This window comes from Arvicola amphibius, chromosome 13, assembly GCF_903992535.2.
Source record: "Arvicola amphibius chromosome 13, mArvAmp1.2, whole genome shotgun sequence".
NCBI classification, from domain to species: domain Eukaryota; kingdom Metazoa; phylum Chordata; class Mammalia; order Rodentia; family Cricetidae; genus Arvicola; species Arvicola amphibius.
In genome coordinates this window covers 51,639,266-51,657,811 of record NC_052059.1, presented here as the reverse complement: position 1 = coordinate 51,657,811, position 18,546 = coordinate 51,639,266, and the positions used below count along the sequence as shown (strand labels likewise).

Below are 18,546 nucleotides of genomic sequence, written 5' to 3'. Positions count from 1 at the left end.
AAATCAAATTTTTTATCAAATACGTTAAATCCAAGTATTCGTAGGAAATGTCTAACTTCTCATAACATCTTATGGGGAACTAAAGCAGTTATAAGCATTAACTGGTCAATACCATAATTCTAGAGGGGAAATTAACAATAAACACACAATCTGTCACATCACAATTCTCTTAAATCCATTCTAATCAAAAGACAAGAAAAGATTTTTCTGGTGTTGGAGAGTCCAGCCACATTGCTGCTTCTAAGTAATTGTCCAGGCTCTGAGCAGAAGCAACACCCTTAGGCTGCCTTCCTCATATTTGAAGAGAGGCTTCACACTCCTTGCAATGAGTTCTTTTTCCCCTGAGGGGAAAATGAGTTCTCAGTTCTCAGGTCCAATATTTTAACAGTAGATTGAATACCATACTGTCACAATGAGTTCCATGTCCCAAAGAATAAATAGTCAAATATTTAGTCTGTGTTTTTGGTCCGGCTCCAAGGTCAACAGGACTCACTAGGTCTGGAAGTCTGCCCAGCAAGTCCATCAAGAGGCTGGGAATCACCAGTCGTCACGGTGATCTTCTCTCCCTTCTTAGACTGCAGCCGGTTGGAGTGAGTCAGGAGCATTGGTTCAGGGACCCCCTTTCCTCAGCCTGCAGCATGACGTTACAAGGAGGTCAGGATCACAAGTTCAGGAACCTCTTTCTGCTTCTCCTATGGGGTCATCAGTGGCTGCGATGTCATCAGGGCTGGTATTTCTCCGCTGTATATGCAGTCATCTCATCCGGCTTTATTTTCTTCTTGCGAAAAAAAGCACAAACATATCCTTGACCCCAAATTAATACAGGGTTGGGTCTTTTTCATAATCCAGTGCAAGGGTTTTTACACTTTGCCTTAGCAAAGGGCGCCTTGGTGCCATCATGCCAAAATCTGTCTGCGGCAGATTGCTCACAGCTATCCATAAAAGGTGCATGGCTTAAGGCATTATGTGGCAATTCTTAACTCTCCTGTTTTTATCCTATCAAGTTGCTTTTAAGGAGCCGTGGGCATGCTCCAGAATCCCTTTCGCCATTAACAGCATATGCAGCTCTTCCATTGGAAGAACCATCTATAAAATTTAACATAACATCCATTATGGGATCTTTTGCTACAACATTAGGAAAAATAAAGGAATATAGTTGCACAAATTGCAGCAACAGATCAGCTGGGAAAAGGTTTTTAATCTGGCCTTTAAATTGAGCAAATGCAATTGCCCAAGAATCACTATCATGAAAGAATCAATCAGTTGCTTGACATAAGATACATTGATCATAGCTGGCTCTCTGCCAAAATATCTCCTAGATTCCGTCCTGCTCTTCTGTCCTAAGCAAGCTCCTGCTTCAAAATAAGGGTTCAATACCTTAACTGGCAAAAATGAAAGGTGCAGCCATAAAACCACTGTAGCATTAAGTGTTTAGCTAATGTACATGCTTGCCAAGGCTGACCATAATTAATATAATGCCCTTGCTGTTTCTGTATAGCACACTCTACCTGCTTGAGTACCTATCTGGCAGCTTCTGTAAGCGGTCTACCGGAATTTGGATCACTGCTCCCTTTAAGAATTTCACTTGGTGTTTCAAGGTCTCCCATAGGAAATTTTAATTAAGGTTAGCTATTGTATGTCTTATTAAAAGTTTGTAAGCTATCTTTCTAATCCAAGTTGCAAGTCTGCCTATCTGACAGGAAAATGGAAACAAGAAAGCATATTCAGCAAATGATGCTGGCATAACTGGATATCAACATGTAGAAGAATGAAAATGGATCCATATCTATCTCTATGCACCAAACTCAAGTCCAAATGGATCAAAGACCTCAACATAAAACCAACCACACTGAACCTCATAGAAGAGTAAGTGGGAAGTACACTTGAGCACATTGGCACAGGAGACCACTGCTTAAATATAATCCCCAGTGGCACAGACACTTCGAGAAACAATTAATCAATAGGATCTCCTGAAACTGAGAAGCTTCTCTAAAGCAAAGGACATAATCACTCCTGAGTCACCAGTGAATCCTCTTTTAAAAAAAACACATATTCATTCTATCAGTTCTGTTCCTGAAGAGAAACCTAATAACACAGTTTGAAAGCAACCTTACGTAACAAGCATCCCACACTGCTGCCGGAAACAACCTGCAGCTATAGCCTGATAACCTGTTTATGGTGCTCTTTGCTGTTCTGGTCGGTAATGGGACTCTGTTAATGTAAAACTCTGTTAAAGATTTCGGGAGAGAATCCTCCATTTCCCAACGTCATGCTTTCTGTGCTGTTCTGTACGTGCAGAGCAAAGCCCTTTGTTAGGGGCAGACACAAGGCGCAATTATCAGACACAGACACACAACAGCCAGATCATAGACAGGCTGGGAACCACAAACTGCAAGCAGACAGAAGACATGGAGACAGAAGTGGAGAATTCAAATGTGGGCTTTTCCCTTCATCAAATTAAATCAAGAATCCCTTGGTTTTCATTCCTTAATGTGAGACCAGTGTGCTTTGGTGCCTCAGAGCTTGTTATCTTCAATGTGTTAAGCATTGCACTTTGCTTCTTTATTGGAATAAAAAAAAAAAAACCAGAGGAAAGATTTAATTTGGCTCACAGGTTCAGAAGTCTCAGTTTGTCGTTGCTTGGCTCCATGGTTTCCAGCCTCTTTTCACAGAGGGTGCGGCAGGGCACAGGCTCTCACCCAGTGTGCACAGGCACGGCCCCCAGTGACCTACTCCCCCAGCTAGACCCCACCTCTTAGAGTCCAGTCAACTATGAATTCACCCAGGGAATGATCTACTGATGAGGTTAGGGCTGTAAAGAGCCAACCACTTCTCCAAAAGCCCATCAACTGGTCACCAGGTTCTTTGTTTGTTTGTTTGTTCGTTTTTGTTTTTTGAGACAGGGTTCCTCAGTAGCTTTGGAGCCTAGGTTCTTAACACATGAGGTTTCTGGGGATATTTTTTTTAGATTAGAACCACAACACAGCAAATAGGTCTCTGTACCAGGTTTTTTTGTTGGGACCACCAACCAGCTCCCAAACTGTGACACTGAGATTTATTATTAGTTTTGAATGCTTGGCCTTAGCTTAGCTCTTATTTTAATCTGTTTTTCTTTATCTATGTTTTGCCTTGGGGCTTTTTACCTTTTTCTTTCTTTCTTTCTTTCTTTCTTCCTTCCTTCCTTCCTTCCTTCCTTCCTTCCTTCCTTCCTTCCTTCTTTTCTTCCTACATATCTTAGTTTCCTGTTGTCTCTATGTCTGGATGGCAGTTGCCTGGCTTCTGGCCTCAGGTTGTGCCCTTCTCTTTCTCCCTTGTTCTCTACTTTTCTCTCTAGATTCCTCCTCCTACTTATTCTCTCTGCCCACCAGCTCCACCTATCCCCCTCCTGCCTAGCTATTGGCCATTCAGCTTTTTATTATTCCAAACAGGTGCCTTAGGCAGACAAGGTAAAACAAATGCAACACATCTTTACATCATTAAATAAATACAGCATAAACAAATGTAGCATGCCTTTACATAGTTAAATATTCTGCAGCATTAACAAACGTAACACATCTTTACATGGTTAAAGTGATAGTCCTCAACATCTCTCCCTTAAAGAATGGCTTTTTTTGTTTAAAGAGCACCAAATTGAATATAACATATCCATTTTTGTTTGTTTGGGGGAAAAATTTAGATTTAGGAAAGGTTATTCAGATTTGTGGTGGGCACACGCTCACCTATATTTTTTTTTTCTGGATTGTGAGATTGCGTATCAACTCTGCTTTTGTTTACTGCCTTTCTCTTTCATATAGTATGTTTAAAATAAGAATCGGAAAGCAACGACAATTATGTAAAGCGGGAAGAAAGAGCAGGGGAGGAGAAAGGAATAAAGGACAGTATTGCTCTTCATTACTTGTCACGCTGGAGAGACTACTGTGCAAGCTGAGGGTGGGAGCTAGCTAGGCTTCGCCTGTGACACCGACAGCTACCTGTAACTACTACCTGCCACGTATCAGGGCTCACACAAACTGTTTTACAGACATGACCTCATGTAACCCACAACGGAGGTACAGGGAAGATGGCAGTAGCCTAAGAGGTGAAGAGATTAAGGCTCAAGGAGGTTAAATTACTTGTCTGCAAATAAAAGGTGGCTGGCTAATAGCTGGGTGGCAGAGCATGTGCAAGGCCACCGATTCCATCCTCAGCTCTACCCTTCATAAGAAAATAGAATACACATGAGACTTTCGTGTCTTCTAATGGCAACACTACTAGAAGTAAGCCTAAGCTGTTTTAACCACACCACCACCAAGTAGAGTGAAGATGATCTCCTGCTACTTCAATCATGAGCTCAACCTGGTGAGGTTTAACAACATCCACCACCCTCTTGCTGCCAGCACATCCACCTCTCTTCGTGTCATTTTGAAACATAACAAAAGAATGTGCGCTGTGTTTGCGCTCTGAGCAAGGTGATGAAAAACTCAGTTTGGGCAGTTCTGAGGAACCTGGAAGAAAACACTCAGGCGTTTTAACTAGTCCTCAAATGGAGGCATTCCACGCTGCCCTGGTTATGCTGGTGGGTGTTTTCCCGGTGCTGCTAGCCGACTGAGGCCGGAAACTCTCTGGGTAAGCCCAGAGACTCCGGATTCGTCACTGTGGGCCCAGGGGAGGGCAGCTTTGCTGCGTACACTCCCATTCTGCCCGCACCAGTCACAATAGAAAACAACGGCCGCTGGGCATTTCCCCCAGGTGCGTGCAAGATTAAACCCTGCATGCCCACTACACCCCCACGTTCATTGAGATAGGCCATCTCACACCTCCCCCACTCACACTTGCGCTCGTGCACACGCGCGCCGCCCGTGCACACGCTCGGATCCTCGCCCAGTGGCACCCGGGCGCGCCCGCGCAGCGCAGAGCTGAGGGTGCGGAGGGCGCGGCCGCGAGAGGGCGCGGCGAGCGGCTGGCACGCGGGGCCGGGTCGTTGCCGGGCCCGGGTACGAGGCGCTTGGAGCGACCCGGGGCGGAGGGAGAGCGGCGGGCACGCGCGCCATGAACCCGAAGGCGGGCGATGAGGAGGAGGACTGCGTGGACTCGGGCGCCGAGACCGGAGGGTGAGCCGGATTAGGCGGAGTGTGCGCTGAGGACTAGCGCTCGGGAACCCGAGCCACTGTGGCAGTATCGGGGCTGGGACTCAGTGTCTTGCGGGCCAGTGGCGTGGTCCCTGGCTGCCTGGGACAGAACGGGGAGGGGCGGGAAGGGCCCCACCCGGGACTGGAAGGTGGTGGGACTCGAGGCTCGGCGTCACCCCTCGCAGCCCTGTGGCCTTTGGTGCCAGGCTCAGCCGGTATTCGCTGTCAGATAGAGATGCGCCTGCACTTGTTCCCACCAGCTGGGGAACTCTGGTAGCTCGGGAGCCCCAGGGAGTACGGCCCTGTAGACGAGGAAAGCAGGTGGAAAGGGTGGGAAGCCGGGCACGGAAAAGACTCCGAAACCTACTAAAAGGACTGCATAGCTCACTTATACTGTGCTGCTGAACCTCTCCACCCTGCCAGTCTTGGGTACCCGCAGGATGGTGTGATCGGGGGTCTTGTATGCTTCAAAGGACTCAAGTAATTAGTTCAAACCTTTGGAGGCTAATTAGCCCTCTCTCAACAGCAGTTTTCTTGTGTAGGACAAAAGAATGCGTTTTCAGAAATGAATGTCCCCTAATGGTTTCCACCCAGCCTCTATCTAGAGGATTTCCCTATGCACAGTCAGCGCTACATCCAGGATGCCCCGTAGGAAGGAGTGTCTTCTCCCATCTAGAGAAATTCTGCTAGAGGTCAGGGGTTACCCAGAGTACAAAAGACCTCGGAATTCCTGGAAGGTGGAGCGGGTTCAAGCTAATTTTAGGATTTGGCAATCTGCTGAGGACACAGAGAGAGGCCTGTTCCAGAATGGACCTCGGTTCTGACCTAACCCAAGAAAGCGTCCCTCAAACTCTTCCTGCCTCCAAACCCCACCCTTCCTTGCAGCCTCCTCTGTCACCCCTACGGTAAATCTGGACTTGCCTTCTTCCCTACAGTGGTCTTTCCCTGTTACTCAACTGTGTTGTCCATGGTGGAAGAGTAACTTGATTTGAAGCCCCCGCCCTCGTTTTTGCTTCAATTTTGTTTGTGTGAAACTTGCCAATTTAGTTTCTTTCCTGATTTTTGTGGCGCTTAGGGTGCCAGCCTAAGGCCTGGTGCACAATAGACAAGAATCCTTTCACTATGTCACTTAGTTGACCCTGCTCGGTTTCTCTCTCCTCCCCCATTGGCTGAACCATGTAGAGAAGAGACAAAGCAAAAGTTGCCAGCTCTTTTATTTCTAGTGTGAAGCAGCAGTCACTGTCCCACTAATTTTTAACTGGCAGGGCTCTTCTAAAGCAGATGCTTGCCAGAAGGGCCTAGCCTTGGAGAAGAGGGAATAAGCGTTGATTTTGAGGGGTATCTTCACCCCAGGAGGCAGGCTAGCCAGAGAACTACCATGAGTTCCTGGGAAGGGCAAGCTTCTATTTTCTGCTTGTCGCTAAAGAGCGTTGCTGTAACAGGACAGAACTGTTTAAAGAATTCTTATTACATCACTAGCAAACTTAAATTAAAATGTACAATGATATTATTTGAAACAGAAGTTTCATGTCCCCTAGCCTTGTGTTTGCCAATCTACCCCCTGTATGCTCTGAATTTTTAGTTTAGCTATCAAACGTGCTGTTTGATAGTTTAATAGTTGGCTCTTTTTTCTGGTGTTTTCCCTTTCTGGTCTAGCCAAGTGTAAAGCACACAGAACTCGAAATGTTTGCTACTTGTTGTTGTTGTTGTTACTGTTGTTGTTGTTGTTGTTGTTGTTGGAAGCAGGGTCTCCTGTAGTCCAGGTTGGACTTGAAATCACCAAGTAGTCAATGACAACCTTAAGCCCTGGTCTTCCCGCCTGCCTTCCCAAGTGCTGGGATTATAGGAATTTACACTTTGTCAGGATTTCGTTAATTGTGTCCCTCTCCATTCCAAGTGTTTATAGCTCTTTTGTCTATCGAGGGCAAAAACGGAACATGGTCTTGGCCTGCGAGTTCCTCCCTTGCTGGCCAGTTGTCCTCAGGTCTTTCTTTCTTTGCTCTTTGACCCGATGCCCCCCTTTTGCCACCTACCCTTTCTGCCAGCTCTATCATTCCTCTCTCTCTCTCTCTCTCTCTCTCTCTCTCTCTCTCTCTCTCTCTCTCTCTCTCTCTCTCTCCCCCTCAAAATCTGGCTCAAATGACATATCCACTAGGATGTCAGTCCTTAACTTGGGGTCCATAACTGGCTTTGAGACATATACAAAATAACAGACTCAGTAAAGTTTTGTGAGAAGAAAAAAAAATGAATTCCCAAAGTAGCCCATGATCCCTTCTAACCCAAGTTAGGGGAGAACGGGGGATGTTTCAGGGCCAGCAATGGCAGTCTGCAGAAATATTAAGATGGGCCGTCAGACACTGGGTGTATCTGGAGTTCAGGGTGGAGATCTAAAATGACAGTATCTTTGGAACTGCCCTTGAAGCCCTGCGAGAGGTAGACTCAACTGATGTTGCAGTGAACATCTACCCAGCATCCACCGTGTGCCGCCTGCTGTTCTCAACCTCTGCATGCCTCATTGGCTCACTGAGTCCTTAAGCCAGCTCAGTGGAGCTGGCTGTCCTTAAGCCTGGCTTGAGAAGCCATTGCGTTGAAATGTCAGGCAAAGGCAGGGAAACTCATGGTGAAGCCCCAGAAGGAGGAACAGGCTGTTCTGGAAACCGAGAGAGAGGGTTAAGTTCTTGAGAATCCAAGGTCAATAATGTCTGGTTGAAAATCTCATTAAGGTAAGGACTGTGGAGTGCCCTTTTATTAATGGGGATACCAAAGTGAGGCTTTGAGAGTGGAGTGGTGGTATGAAGTCAGATGAGATTGTCTCTAGAAAGGAGTAGAAGGTGAGGAAAGGCTGAGGTCTGAGCCATGTGTCTAGAAAGTTATCCAGAAAAATGAGGAGTAGAAAGGCATCCAAGTTAGAATACCCCTGCTTCAGCCAATACCAAGCTCCATATATTCTTTATACCCAACACAATAGACACACAGATGCTTTTAGACACCTTAAGGAGGCCGGTCATCATCATTCAGAACACCCAGCCCATGCCTTGGTATTGTTATTATTTCATGTATAGGTTGTAGCAAGTCAATGGGTGTATGGCTTATTGGTCTGCAGCCCTGGGCTTCTGCATGCTTCCCACCTAGCAACCATCCTCAAGGAACCATTTCCTCTATAATTAGTCCTTGTTTTCTTTCAGGGGAAATGCTGCCTTTTCCAACCTACCTACACCTAACCTGGGCCAAGACTAAAGGCAGACGTAGTGTTCTGTGGCAATTGATGTCATTGGGAAGCTCCACTGGGAAATGAGCCTGAGCCTCTGTGTGCAGTTAGGAGAAACTAGCAAGCCACTTTTGGCAAAGTAGTTTATGACACAGAATTTCTTAACAGAGGGACAGGCAGTGCCTTGAAAATACAAACAAAAGCCAGTGCCAGCGATGACAATTTCATTAGTGAATCTCCAAGACACGGCGTCTACGCTGCTCTTTCACGTGTGGCCGTACCTACTGAATTGTTTTCCTTTGGTAGTTTGGTCTGACATCTGTGGAATTCTACCTGTGTGCCAGCTGTCACTGACCTTCCGGCTCAGGGCAACGTCACGCCTTTCAGGGGACTACACCCAGTGCTTCACTGCAACCTATGAGGAGAGGCAGGCACTGAGAAGTGAAACCGGTGGATGGGAAAGAATAGGTACAAGAACATTTTAAATGGGCCAGCATTTCAAAAGGAAATCTTACATAGAAGACAAAATGACTCTGTAGCCCCGTATGAAGTTGGTGTCCAAGGCTAGTGAGCTCTGTTACCATGACCTTCAATGTAGTGTACTGAGAATCAGCAGGGGATGTCCATGACACAGGGAGCCCTGGGTTTGCAATAACAGGAAGGTCAGTTTTACAGAACGGTCAAGTTCCGTTCTTAGGCCATGGTTTCCTGGAAAAGAGAATCTAGAAAGATATTCCTTTTATAAAATGAATATATATATACAAATTTCCTGGTGAGACTCCAGCAGCAGTGAACTATCTTAATTACAGAATACCTTCCCATATAATACTAGTGCAGCAATTAGCATACAAATATTTAAAACAATATTTGGAAATTATATATTTATATATGTATGTATCATGTGAGAGAATAATCCTTGTGTTAGTATATGCCATCTACTGTATAGGTTCAAGAGTTTAACATCCAAAAATTCCTGTTTACCTTTCATGCTCCATGCTGAAAGACTTGCATGCTATGTGCAGAGATAGCAGGGGAACACTTTGTGATCTGAGGCAAATAAACTGAAATCTCAAGCTGTCTCTACCCACCCTGAATAAGTTTAAGGAACACCAAGTTCTTCAGAGCAGTCTGGTCAAATGCCTGATTGTTTTTCTGAAATTATTTTAACCTGTTTATTCATGAAGTTGTCTTAAGCTTTACAGTTTGCCTCTCACTGGCAATGCCACTAAATTAGCTTATTTAGAATGTGAGCTGCAGATGTGGGCATACCTCCACTCGGCCTGTATTCCCAAACATGGTCGTTTTTCTAAGGACAGGACATAAATAAATATAAAACTTTATTCATAAATATCCCATCACCCTGTATCTTGTAAACATGAACCAAGAGCAATCACACAGTCATTCCCGAAGAGAAGGGGTTGAATAAATTGCAGTGCATCTGAATTTATCTGCAGTGGTAACTACAGGAGCTGCCAAGCAGCAAGCTCAAATGGTTTAAACTAAAAAGAGCAGTTCAGAGCCGTTATCTCTAACATTGTGTTGAGATGCAGATTACATAAACTTAGAACCAGAAATCTAAGGAGAAATCTTAGATGCCGCTTCTGTTTGATGTGTTTTAATGGGATGGAGGCCACAGAACTGGGCAGAGACCACCCTCCGTGGAGAAAGGGGTCTGTGTTTTAATTAGTGAGCATGAATGTCCTTGAAAGTCAGACATGATTAGATTGGTGCTGTGCAAGCTGGCTGCTGTGTGAAGGAGTTGGGGTTCACAAGTCTGCCAGAGACTGGCCAATTGGCACGCCTAACCCCAACATTGCCGTGAAAGCCTTGAGAGATTTCGGGGGACCTCATGGAGGAGTGTCCTTTATGTTAGCACTTATCCTAAAATACTACCAAATGCACTTTAGGATTCTTGAATTATGGTTTCAGTGTAATTTTCAGTCTCTGTTCATATCCATCTGTGCGCAGATCTGTACAACGCCTGCCAGTGTGAATCTCATCTTTGGCAAACCCTGGCTGGAAAGACTGGCACATTCGTGCTATGGGAGACATAGTAATATTACACTCTCAGCGTCCAATGGGCAGACGTGGATAACTGTGCAGTTTCTGCAAAGTCTGGGCATGATTGCCGTGTGTTGGACGGTCTTTGCTATTGATCTGGTATAGTGGATGCTTGCTGGTCGTTCACAGTATTTTATAGAGCTAGATTTCTCAGTGCCGTCCTCGTGTGTTGTTTCTGCTCTGTGTGCCTCCAGGAAGAATTTAAGATGCCAAGGCTGGGTGCGGAAATCCTGGGTTTCAGTGTGTTACCAATCCTTGATGCTTTCACTTCCCTCAGCCAAGATGGCACTGTGCCCTAGCCCAACTCGTCCTACTTCTTAGCTTGCTCATTACCCATCCACTCTGCCCAGTGAGTCCACACCCTGTCGTTCCTCACTTCCTGGTCTCCATGCAGAAAGTCCCACTGTTGCCGGGCGGTGGTGGCGCACGCCTTTAATCCCAGCACTCGGGAGGCAGAGGCAGGCGGATCTCTGTGAGTTCGAGACCAGCCTGGTCTACAAGAGCTAGTTCCAGGACAGGCTCTAAAGCTGCAGAGAAACCCTGTCTCGAAAAACAAAAGAAAAAAAACAAAAACAAAACAGAAAGTCCCACTGTTGCTTTCCACTAACCAGACCAACGGACTAGACTTAGAACCACCTCAGAGACACACCTCTAGACTGGTCAGAGAAGATGCTGCCAGAGAGGCTCTCTTGATGGACTGAATGAAAAGAGAACGCGGAAGTGAGCTGAGCACCAGCGTCCATCCCTCTCCACTTCCTGTCTGCACACAGGTTGACCAGTTGCCTCACACTCTCCCCCACCTCAGTTAGACCCTTCCTCCCTTCCTTAAGTAGCGCTTGTCAGGTATTTTGTCGTCGTGACTAATATGACAACAGGCGAAATAAAATTGAATTTGGCGCGTGGGAGTGCAGTTTATAAAGATATGCAAATCCCTTTTGCCGGTTTTTATTCTTTCCAGTTTGAAACAACAATGACTGTAATTACTAAAATATTTCATTTAAAAAAGAGAAAAAAACAATGTCCATTGCCTTCCATTTTATTCCTTCCCAATAAATCATGGCATTATGGTCTGTGAAGTGTAGTAGTTTTAACACATAAAAGGCAATTTTAAAAAGGTTTTATATGCACTTTTTAAATGCTATAAATGGAGTGGAAATTGGATCATTCAAGAAAGGCAACTGGAGGCTAAGGTGATAAAAGGAGTATATAACTATAAAATTAAACCTAATGTGGAGGTTTATTTGCCTAACTACCTCTGCTAACTGCCAGACACTGTGAATCCCTGCATCCCTAAGGCATTAATTTCCTACTGAAAATGACTTTGGGGTGCAAGAGAATAAACAGCTTCTATACCAAATTCCTTGCCAAGGAGGAAAGCCTCGACAGCCCTGCCCATGGGGCAGGAACTTGGCGGGATTCCCATTCTCATAGTGACTGACTGCCAGCCACTGAGTCCTCAGGATAAAACCATATGGGCCACTTCTCTACCCTCCTTCCTCATCACAGTGCACACCCAGTCTCTCCTATCTAGCAGGATCAGGAAGGGAAATCCACTGAAGTGCCCTGTGCTGAAGGTCCCTGCTGGTGAGCCAGTCCTGGAGTGTGGACACGCCCCTACTTCCCAGCCCAATGTTGACCTCCTTCCTCAGGGTCCCTTCCCTCCTGTCATCAAAGAAGCATCCAGCGGTGCTGCGTGAACACTGGCAAAATGTTCCTTAGTGAGACTGTAACCCCAGGGACTTGTGGATCTGTTGAAGACTTGGAGGCTTTCTCACCAGAAAAATAAACAAACATTCAAAAACTTTCTGGCAAATTTAGAGGCCTGAGAACCTCATAGGGTGACTCATGGAGCCCATGTGAAGGCCCCAGTGTTGCTTTCAGAATCCAGACATAGCACTGATTTGTACGAAAGAAGCCTCAGCCCTGTTCTCGCCAGTGACAGCTTTCGCAGGCAAATGCTACTAGCTACCACATCACCGCTAACGGAGCTCTTAGATCAAGTGGTTCATTTGGGTAAAAGAAAAATGATATCTAAGCCTCCCTACGTCTTATGTTTCAGGTCCGACTACAGCCATCTGTCCTCCACCAGCAGTAAGTATTCTTTGAACGTCCTCCTAAGTTGTCTTTTAAATTTTTTAAATATAGTTACATCATTTTTCCTGCTTGCTCCCTACCCCCTCCCACAAACCCGCAAGTCCCTTCCACATTCATAACCTCCTCTTTAACCATCGTTGTTACATATTCATATAGACAAGAAACATAAATAGAGCCCACTCAGTCCATGCGGTGTTGCTGTGTGTGTGAGTTTTTAGGGCTGACGACTCAGTATTGGATAACCAACTGGGAGACTAATTCTCCCTCTCTTCGCAGTTGTTAATTGCATGTGGCTCCCTATCTAGGGGTGGGGGGGAATATGTGAGATCTCCCTCATCGATGTTGGGGTGTCAACTGCCGATGGAATTGTTCAGGTCTTGAGAGGCAGCCATGTTGTTGAGATTCCATGGGTGCAGCTTTCCTGCCATAACTAGAAGGCACAGTCTCCCAGCAAACTGCCTGCCCTTCTGGCTCTCAGAATCTCTCTACCCCACGTCCATGATGATCCCTGGACCATAGACACAGGAGTTGTGTAGTAGATGCATTTATTACTTGGGGCTGGGCACCCCACAGTCAATCGTTTTCTGCATTTTGACGAGTTGTACCTTCTGTAATAGTCTCCGACTGCAAAAAAGAATCTCCGTTGCTTAGGGTAAGATCTACCCTTAACTGTGTGTATAAAGCTAAGTATTTAGAGTAAGTTAGCAATTACGCTAATTTAGGAAAGGGGCATTTGTAGGTTCTCCTCTAAGATCCACGATCTCCCTAGCCACAGGTATTTGTCCTGTTCAGTAGGCCTTGAGTCCAATGAGACAGCTGTTGGCTACTGCTAAGATTACGTGCCACCCTTGCACCTTTAGGGATCTCTTGTCACGCTGGTCGTTGCCGTGGTTCACAGGTGTCAAAGCTGGGTAGGGCTGGTGACTGCTTACAACCCTCTGTGGCTTTCACGGTGGTTTCTAGTACCCACTCCTTCCTGTTGGAATTGAAATATTGGGACATTTGTATATTGGGAATATATCAATTGTCTTGTTTATGTTTAATAAAAAAGAAAGAAAGCTAGTTTCTGGGAGGAGGTGCTCAGGCCAATTTGCTCTCAGATCCGCTGGGCCCTATGTCCAAATGTATAGTGTCTCCAGCAATAGGGATTTACCTTTAGCTTCTGGGAGGCCCAGAGGCAATAACATTAGTCTATAGTATTTTAGAAGCCTTTGAACTCCCCTGCCTAGTAACTCAAAAGGAAGTTTCCCATGCCTGGTACTAGAATTTTTGTTAGATAGTCTATAGTTCTTGGGTAGAGTATTATAGCTAGCCCAAAGTGGTGTAACTGATTTATACTGTCTGTGTATTTATATTTTTATGTATGCTCATATGCATATATATATACATATATATATATGTATTAAATAAATAAATAAAATTAAATAAATAAATAAATAAATAAAATAAAATTAAAATAATAATTCCCCAAATCTCAGTGAGTTTAAGGCCAGTCTGGTCTACAGAGTGAGTTCTAGGACAGCCAAGGCTACACAGAGAAACCCTGCCTCGTAAACACAAGCCAAAAAAAAATCCCTATGTCCTTTTCAAACATCCTGAGTGTTATTTATCCCTCCCCCCTCCCTCTCCTGTATTGATGCCCCTAGCCCAGCTATAGACCCCTCCCTTGCTTTCCCCATCCTGCTAGCCCCTCTCTCCTGGCTTCTGCAGTTACTCCAGATTGTATATTAACATCTGAAGATTTGGAGCTAGGAACCACAGATAAGAGAGAACACGTGACGTTTGTCTTTCTGGGTCTGGGTTACATCACTCAGTGTAATATTTTCTAGCTCCATCCATTTACCTGCAAAATTTGTTTTTTCATTTTTCTCTACATCCGAGTAAATTCCATTGCAAATGTGTACAATATTGTCATTATCCATTCATTGGCTGGAGGACATTTAGGTTGTCTCCATTTCATGGCTATTGTGCATAAAAGCTGCAGTGAACTGGCTGGTCACGAATCCGTGGAGTGGAGGTAGAGGCCTTTGGGTATTTGCCAAGAAGTGGTGTAGTTGGGTTATGTGGTAGGCTTATTTTCAGCTTTTTCGGAGTTCTCCACCCTGATTTTCAGAGTAGCTGCCCCCGTTGGCAATCGCACCAACAGCGAATAAGCGCTCCCTTTCCCCACCTCCTCACCAGCATCTGCAGGCAGTGGTTCTGGTGATCTTTGCCATTCTGACTGCGTTGGGGTCCTTTTTTGTTGCTGTCCTATATAAATTTTAGCATGCTTTTCTCTCTTTCTGTGAAGGTTGCCCTGGGACTTTTGATTAGGATCGGACTGAATCTGTAAATTGCTTTGGGTAGAAATGTCATCATCAAAGCCCTTGCTGTCCTGGAACTAACTCTTGTAGACCAGGCTGGCTTCGAACTTGAATGTAGACATTTTATTAGCCCATCTTCCTATTTTGTAATTCCTGGCTTATAAGTGATTATTAACTGTAATAAATATATAAGTAGAAATAGATTTTATATGGATACTCTGAACATTGAGAGGTGTTTATACTTAATATCAAAATATAAGTAAGTGTATATACAACGAATGATGCCTTCATGTCTAGACAGGATTTTTAGTGATTAAAAGCATTATATCAAAGCTGTTCATATTGGTTGAACATTTGTTTAAGAATTACCCAAAACAATTGTCTTACAATAAAAGCCTTGACTTTTTGAGTTGATAAATACTGGGTTGCTCTGCCCTCCCTCACAGTCCTGTTAAACTCTCAGCTCTAATTCCCAACTGGATAGACCCTTAATTGGATCTTTACCTTTATTGATGTTCTGGCTTGGTTTTCCTCTGCAATAGGGACCGTGAGAAAAGCTGAATGTCTGGAATCGTGATTTAGTGTCAAATTAAACTTGGTTATTAGGGGAGACGGCAGTGAGCACTTTCCGGTATTCTAGCCAGGCCCATTGGCTCTGAAAGGCAAGCCATTATAATCATGAGAGCAGTACCTTAGCTGCTGTAAGCTAAACCTCCTGAACTGTTCTCCAGACTGCAGTTTTCATCCCTGTTTGACCCCGACCCGGCACTGCCTCGAGAATAGTTTCTCTCTAAAATAGCTGCCTACCGCCATCGCTGTCCTCCAGGTCGCAGCAGCAAGCCTGGTCATTTGGTTTGGATCCTTTCCCTCTGCTCCGTTGTCTTTAGCCGCAGTCTGGAGCTGCGATCCCTCTGGGGCGGCTGGGGTCAGTACTAAGTCGCCGTTCTTCCTTTCCCCTGGAGTTGTGGTGTTCGCGCCTCACACACGAGACCTCATACACAGCGTGTGCTTCTCTCAGGAACTGTGCTTGCCTACAAACGATAAAGACAAATACGCGCTAAGCAAACAGAGATTTCTTCTCCTATGTCGTGAAAGTGACCATAGCCCGAGGAGGCAGTGCAGATCTGGAGAGCGTTTTCAGTTATTCTGCCACACCGCGCTCAGCTCCTGGCTTCCATCCTTAAGGTTGCCTGAGACTGACGATATGGCCAACACAACCATCTTCACATCCTTATTCTCAACAGGAGAAGGAGGAGAGGAGGTCAGAGTGTTGCCAAAGTCCTTAGGGTCAAAGCCCGACGGCCCTAACAAGCCAGGCTTGGCCACCCATCCTCAGTACACCAACTAAAAGACATGGGTAACAATGAAAAGCAGAGAGAGGTGTGGTTTTGTTCTTGGTTTTTTTTTTCCCAGTGTGGCAACACTAGGATGAGGAAGTCTACACTCATCATGAGTTTTAGGTTAAAACCGAGGACCGGAGGTAAAGCGTAACTAAGCAACTGGGTCAATGTGCTGTCCTGCCCATCATTGTCATGGCTCCAGTCTCTCCTGTAGTGGTTACAGAACTCTGTGGACTTTCTTCCTGGGAAGCCAGTTCCTCCTCTGTCACCAGGCTTCAGCTTTTCTGTGTTCCCCCACCCAACCCTGGCCCCTCCAGTACAAGACTCCTGGGGGAATTCTGATCTCTTGCACTGTCGGGTCAATAGTTCCCATAACCAAGGGACTGTTGAGCTGCATTCCTGGCCAGGCTCTTGCTTTTAAAGTTTTCCCAAAGGCATTACCTGATAATTTTCTTTTCCTTTGAGCCAGATCTTCATCAAATGTTTATCTCTAGTTCTGAGGGGTCAGCAGCCCTCTCTTGATACTAAACAGTAATGGTGGATTACAGCTGCCCTTCCTCAGCTCAGCACCTGGCCTGACTCTACTCCTAGCCAGGAACCTAAATCTTGTTCCCCACACACATGCTGAAAGCCCCTTGGGCAGTCGTTGAAAAAGAGTGCAGTTTATGAAAAGTTTTTTTTTAAGTCTACCATGGAAAACATTATCTCTGTGATGCAATATGCTCTTCCAAGTAGATTGCTAAAATTATACCTCCCGTGACCTAAATAATCATACTCAAAGGGCAGAGTAGGGACAGGGTGTCAAGTGTGTCATTGTGTAACTTTGGAGCCTGTCCTGGAACTTGCTCTGTAGACCAGGCTGGCCTCAAACTCACAGAGACCTGCTTGCCTCTGCCTCCCTAGTGCTGGGATTAAAGGTATGCACCACCACTGGGTTATAAACTTTAAGCCAAATTGTGTTACAGATTAAAGATTTTTTTTAACCATACCAAATAAACTTATAAATCCTGTGATACAGTTTACAGCATAGTCTTAAGAGTTTTTTCTTTTTTCTTTTTCTTTTCTTTCTTTTTTTTTAGAGCAGATCACAGAGAAATTGTAGCAATAAAAGATTTTGAAAGAACATTAGCAATAAGAGACTTTTGGAAGTATAGAGCAGAGCAAGTTTAGCTATAAGAGATTTGGGGATGGTCTGTTTTGTGCATTGGTAGCTGCCAACATTTATGAGGATTCAGAAGTCAAGTGGGTCAGTTTTTGGCCATTGATCTGCACTGAGGCCAAGCTGTACGCAATCCAAGGAGGAGCAAGAGTCGCAGAATGAAATTTCGCTGGGGGGAATTTCTGTAAGCTCCAAGAGAAAAAAAGAGCATGGAGGGGTGGGGCAGAAAGCCTAGGGACCCAAATGGGCTCCGGCTTTGAGAAGCTTCAGAAGAAGAGCAGAAGGAAGAGACAGCTCTGAGCAGGTAGAGGGAACTTTAAGGGGGAGCTGAGAGCAGGAGCTGCAGGACTGCAAGTGGGGGCCCAGGACAGAGAACAGGGTCCCACAGGCCAGGCCGGCTTAAGGACGCTGCAGGATTGCAGGCAGCTCCCAGGAGAAGAGGAAAAGGGTTGCAGTAGACTGCAGGAGGGAGCTGAGCGAAGATAGGGCAGTGAAGTGTCACAGACGCCAGGAGGCCAGGAGCTTCGGGACTGCAGGCAGTTCCCTGGAGGAGGACACAAAAGTCACAAGTATCAGCCATGGGCTGCACCTCCTAGGAGGAGGCAAGAAATAGTAGCTGGGGGTGGAGGGGCAAAGTGTCCATTTGAAGAGAATTTCCATCAGGGGCTTCCCCAAGTGGGATGAGAAACTTGTCAAAGAGAAAAATGTTCCAAACCAGAGGAAAGGCATCCCTTGTCCGTGTGGCTGGGGCCAGTGGAGGTAAGAGGAGCTTCCTGGCACACCGGTGTGACTTTTGTAGCAGTAGACAAAGCAGGCAGCTCCATGGCGACACTTATCTAGAAGAGAGATCTGGCTGTGTGGGTATAGTCGGCTCCAGGAGCCAGAGAGACTGAGAGAGGAAGAGAGGTGGGGGTCAAGAATTGAGGGTCAAATCTGATGGACAGCGGGAGCCAGAAAATGATCCATACATACCTTAGGGGAGTCCAGTCAGGGGAAGTTTATTCCAGACTGCCAAAGCTGTCTCTTGGGAAAACAGAAAGAAGCAATGAGGGAAAATCCCTGGGGTTTTAAGGGAACAGGTGTCTGGGAGAAGGGGTGGGGGGGGGGGGATTTGAAACATCACGAGTAGGAACTGAAGGAGCCTAGAGGCTAGCCTGGACCTTGATATGCTAATAGGTACTTCAGGCCTGTGTTGAGAGCCACAGGCCCCCTTTGCTCCAGATAAAAGAATGATTCCTTTTAGGCAGGTAGGGATTATTTTCTCTATTCCCCC

At 45.6% G+C, this 18,546-nt stretch overlaps 1 protein-coding gene across 1 annotated transcript in view; it reads left to right on the top strand.

Annotated features, from left to right (window-relative positions):
• The first annotated feature begins 4,976 nt into the window (after window positions 1-4,976).
• The window catches only part of Fam124a (family with sequence similarity 124 member A), a 42,024-nt gene continuing 28,454 nt past the window's right edge, over window positions 4,977-18,546 (top strand). The window contains exons 1-2 of the mRNA XM_038310317.1: window positions 4,977-5,090; window positions 12,437-12,468. Coding sequence (XP_038166245.1) covers window positions 5,029-5,090; window positions 12,437-12,468 — 94 coding nt within the window. The 5' untranslated portion in view covers window positions 4,977-5,028. The remainder of the gene's footprint in view (window positions 5,091-12,436; window positions 12,469-18,546) is intronic.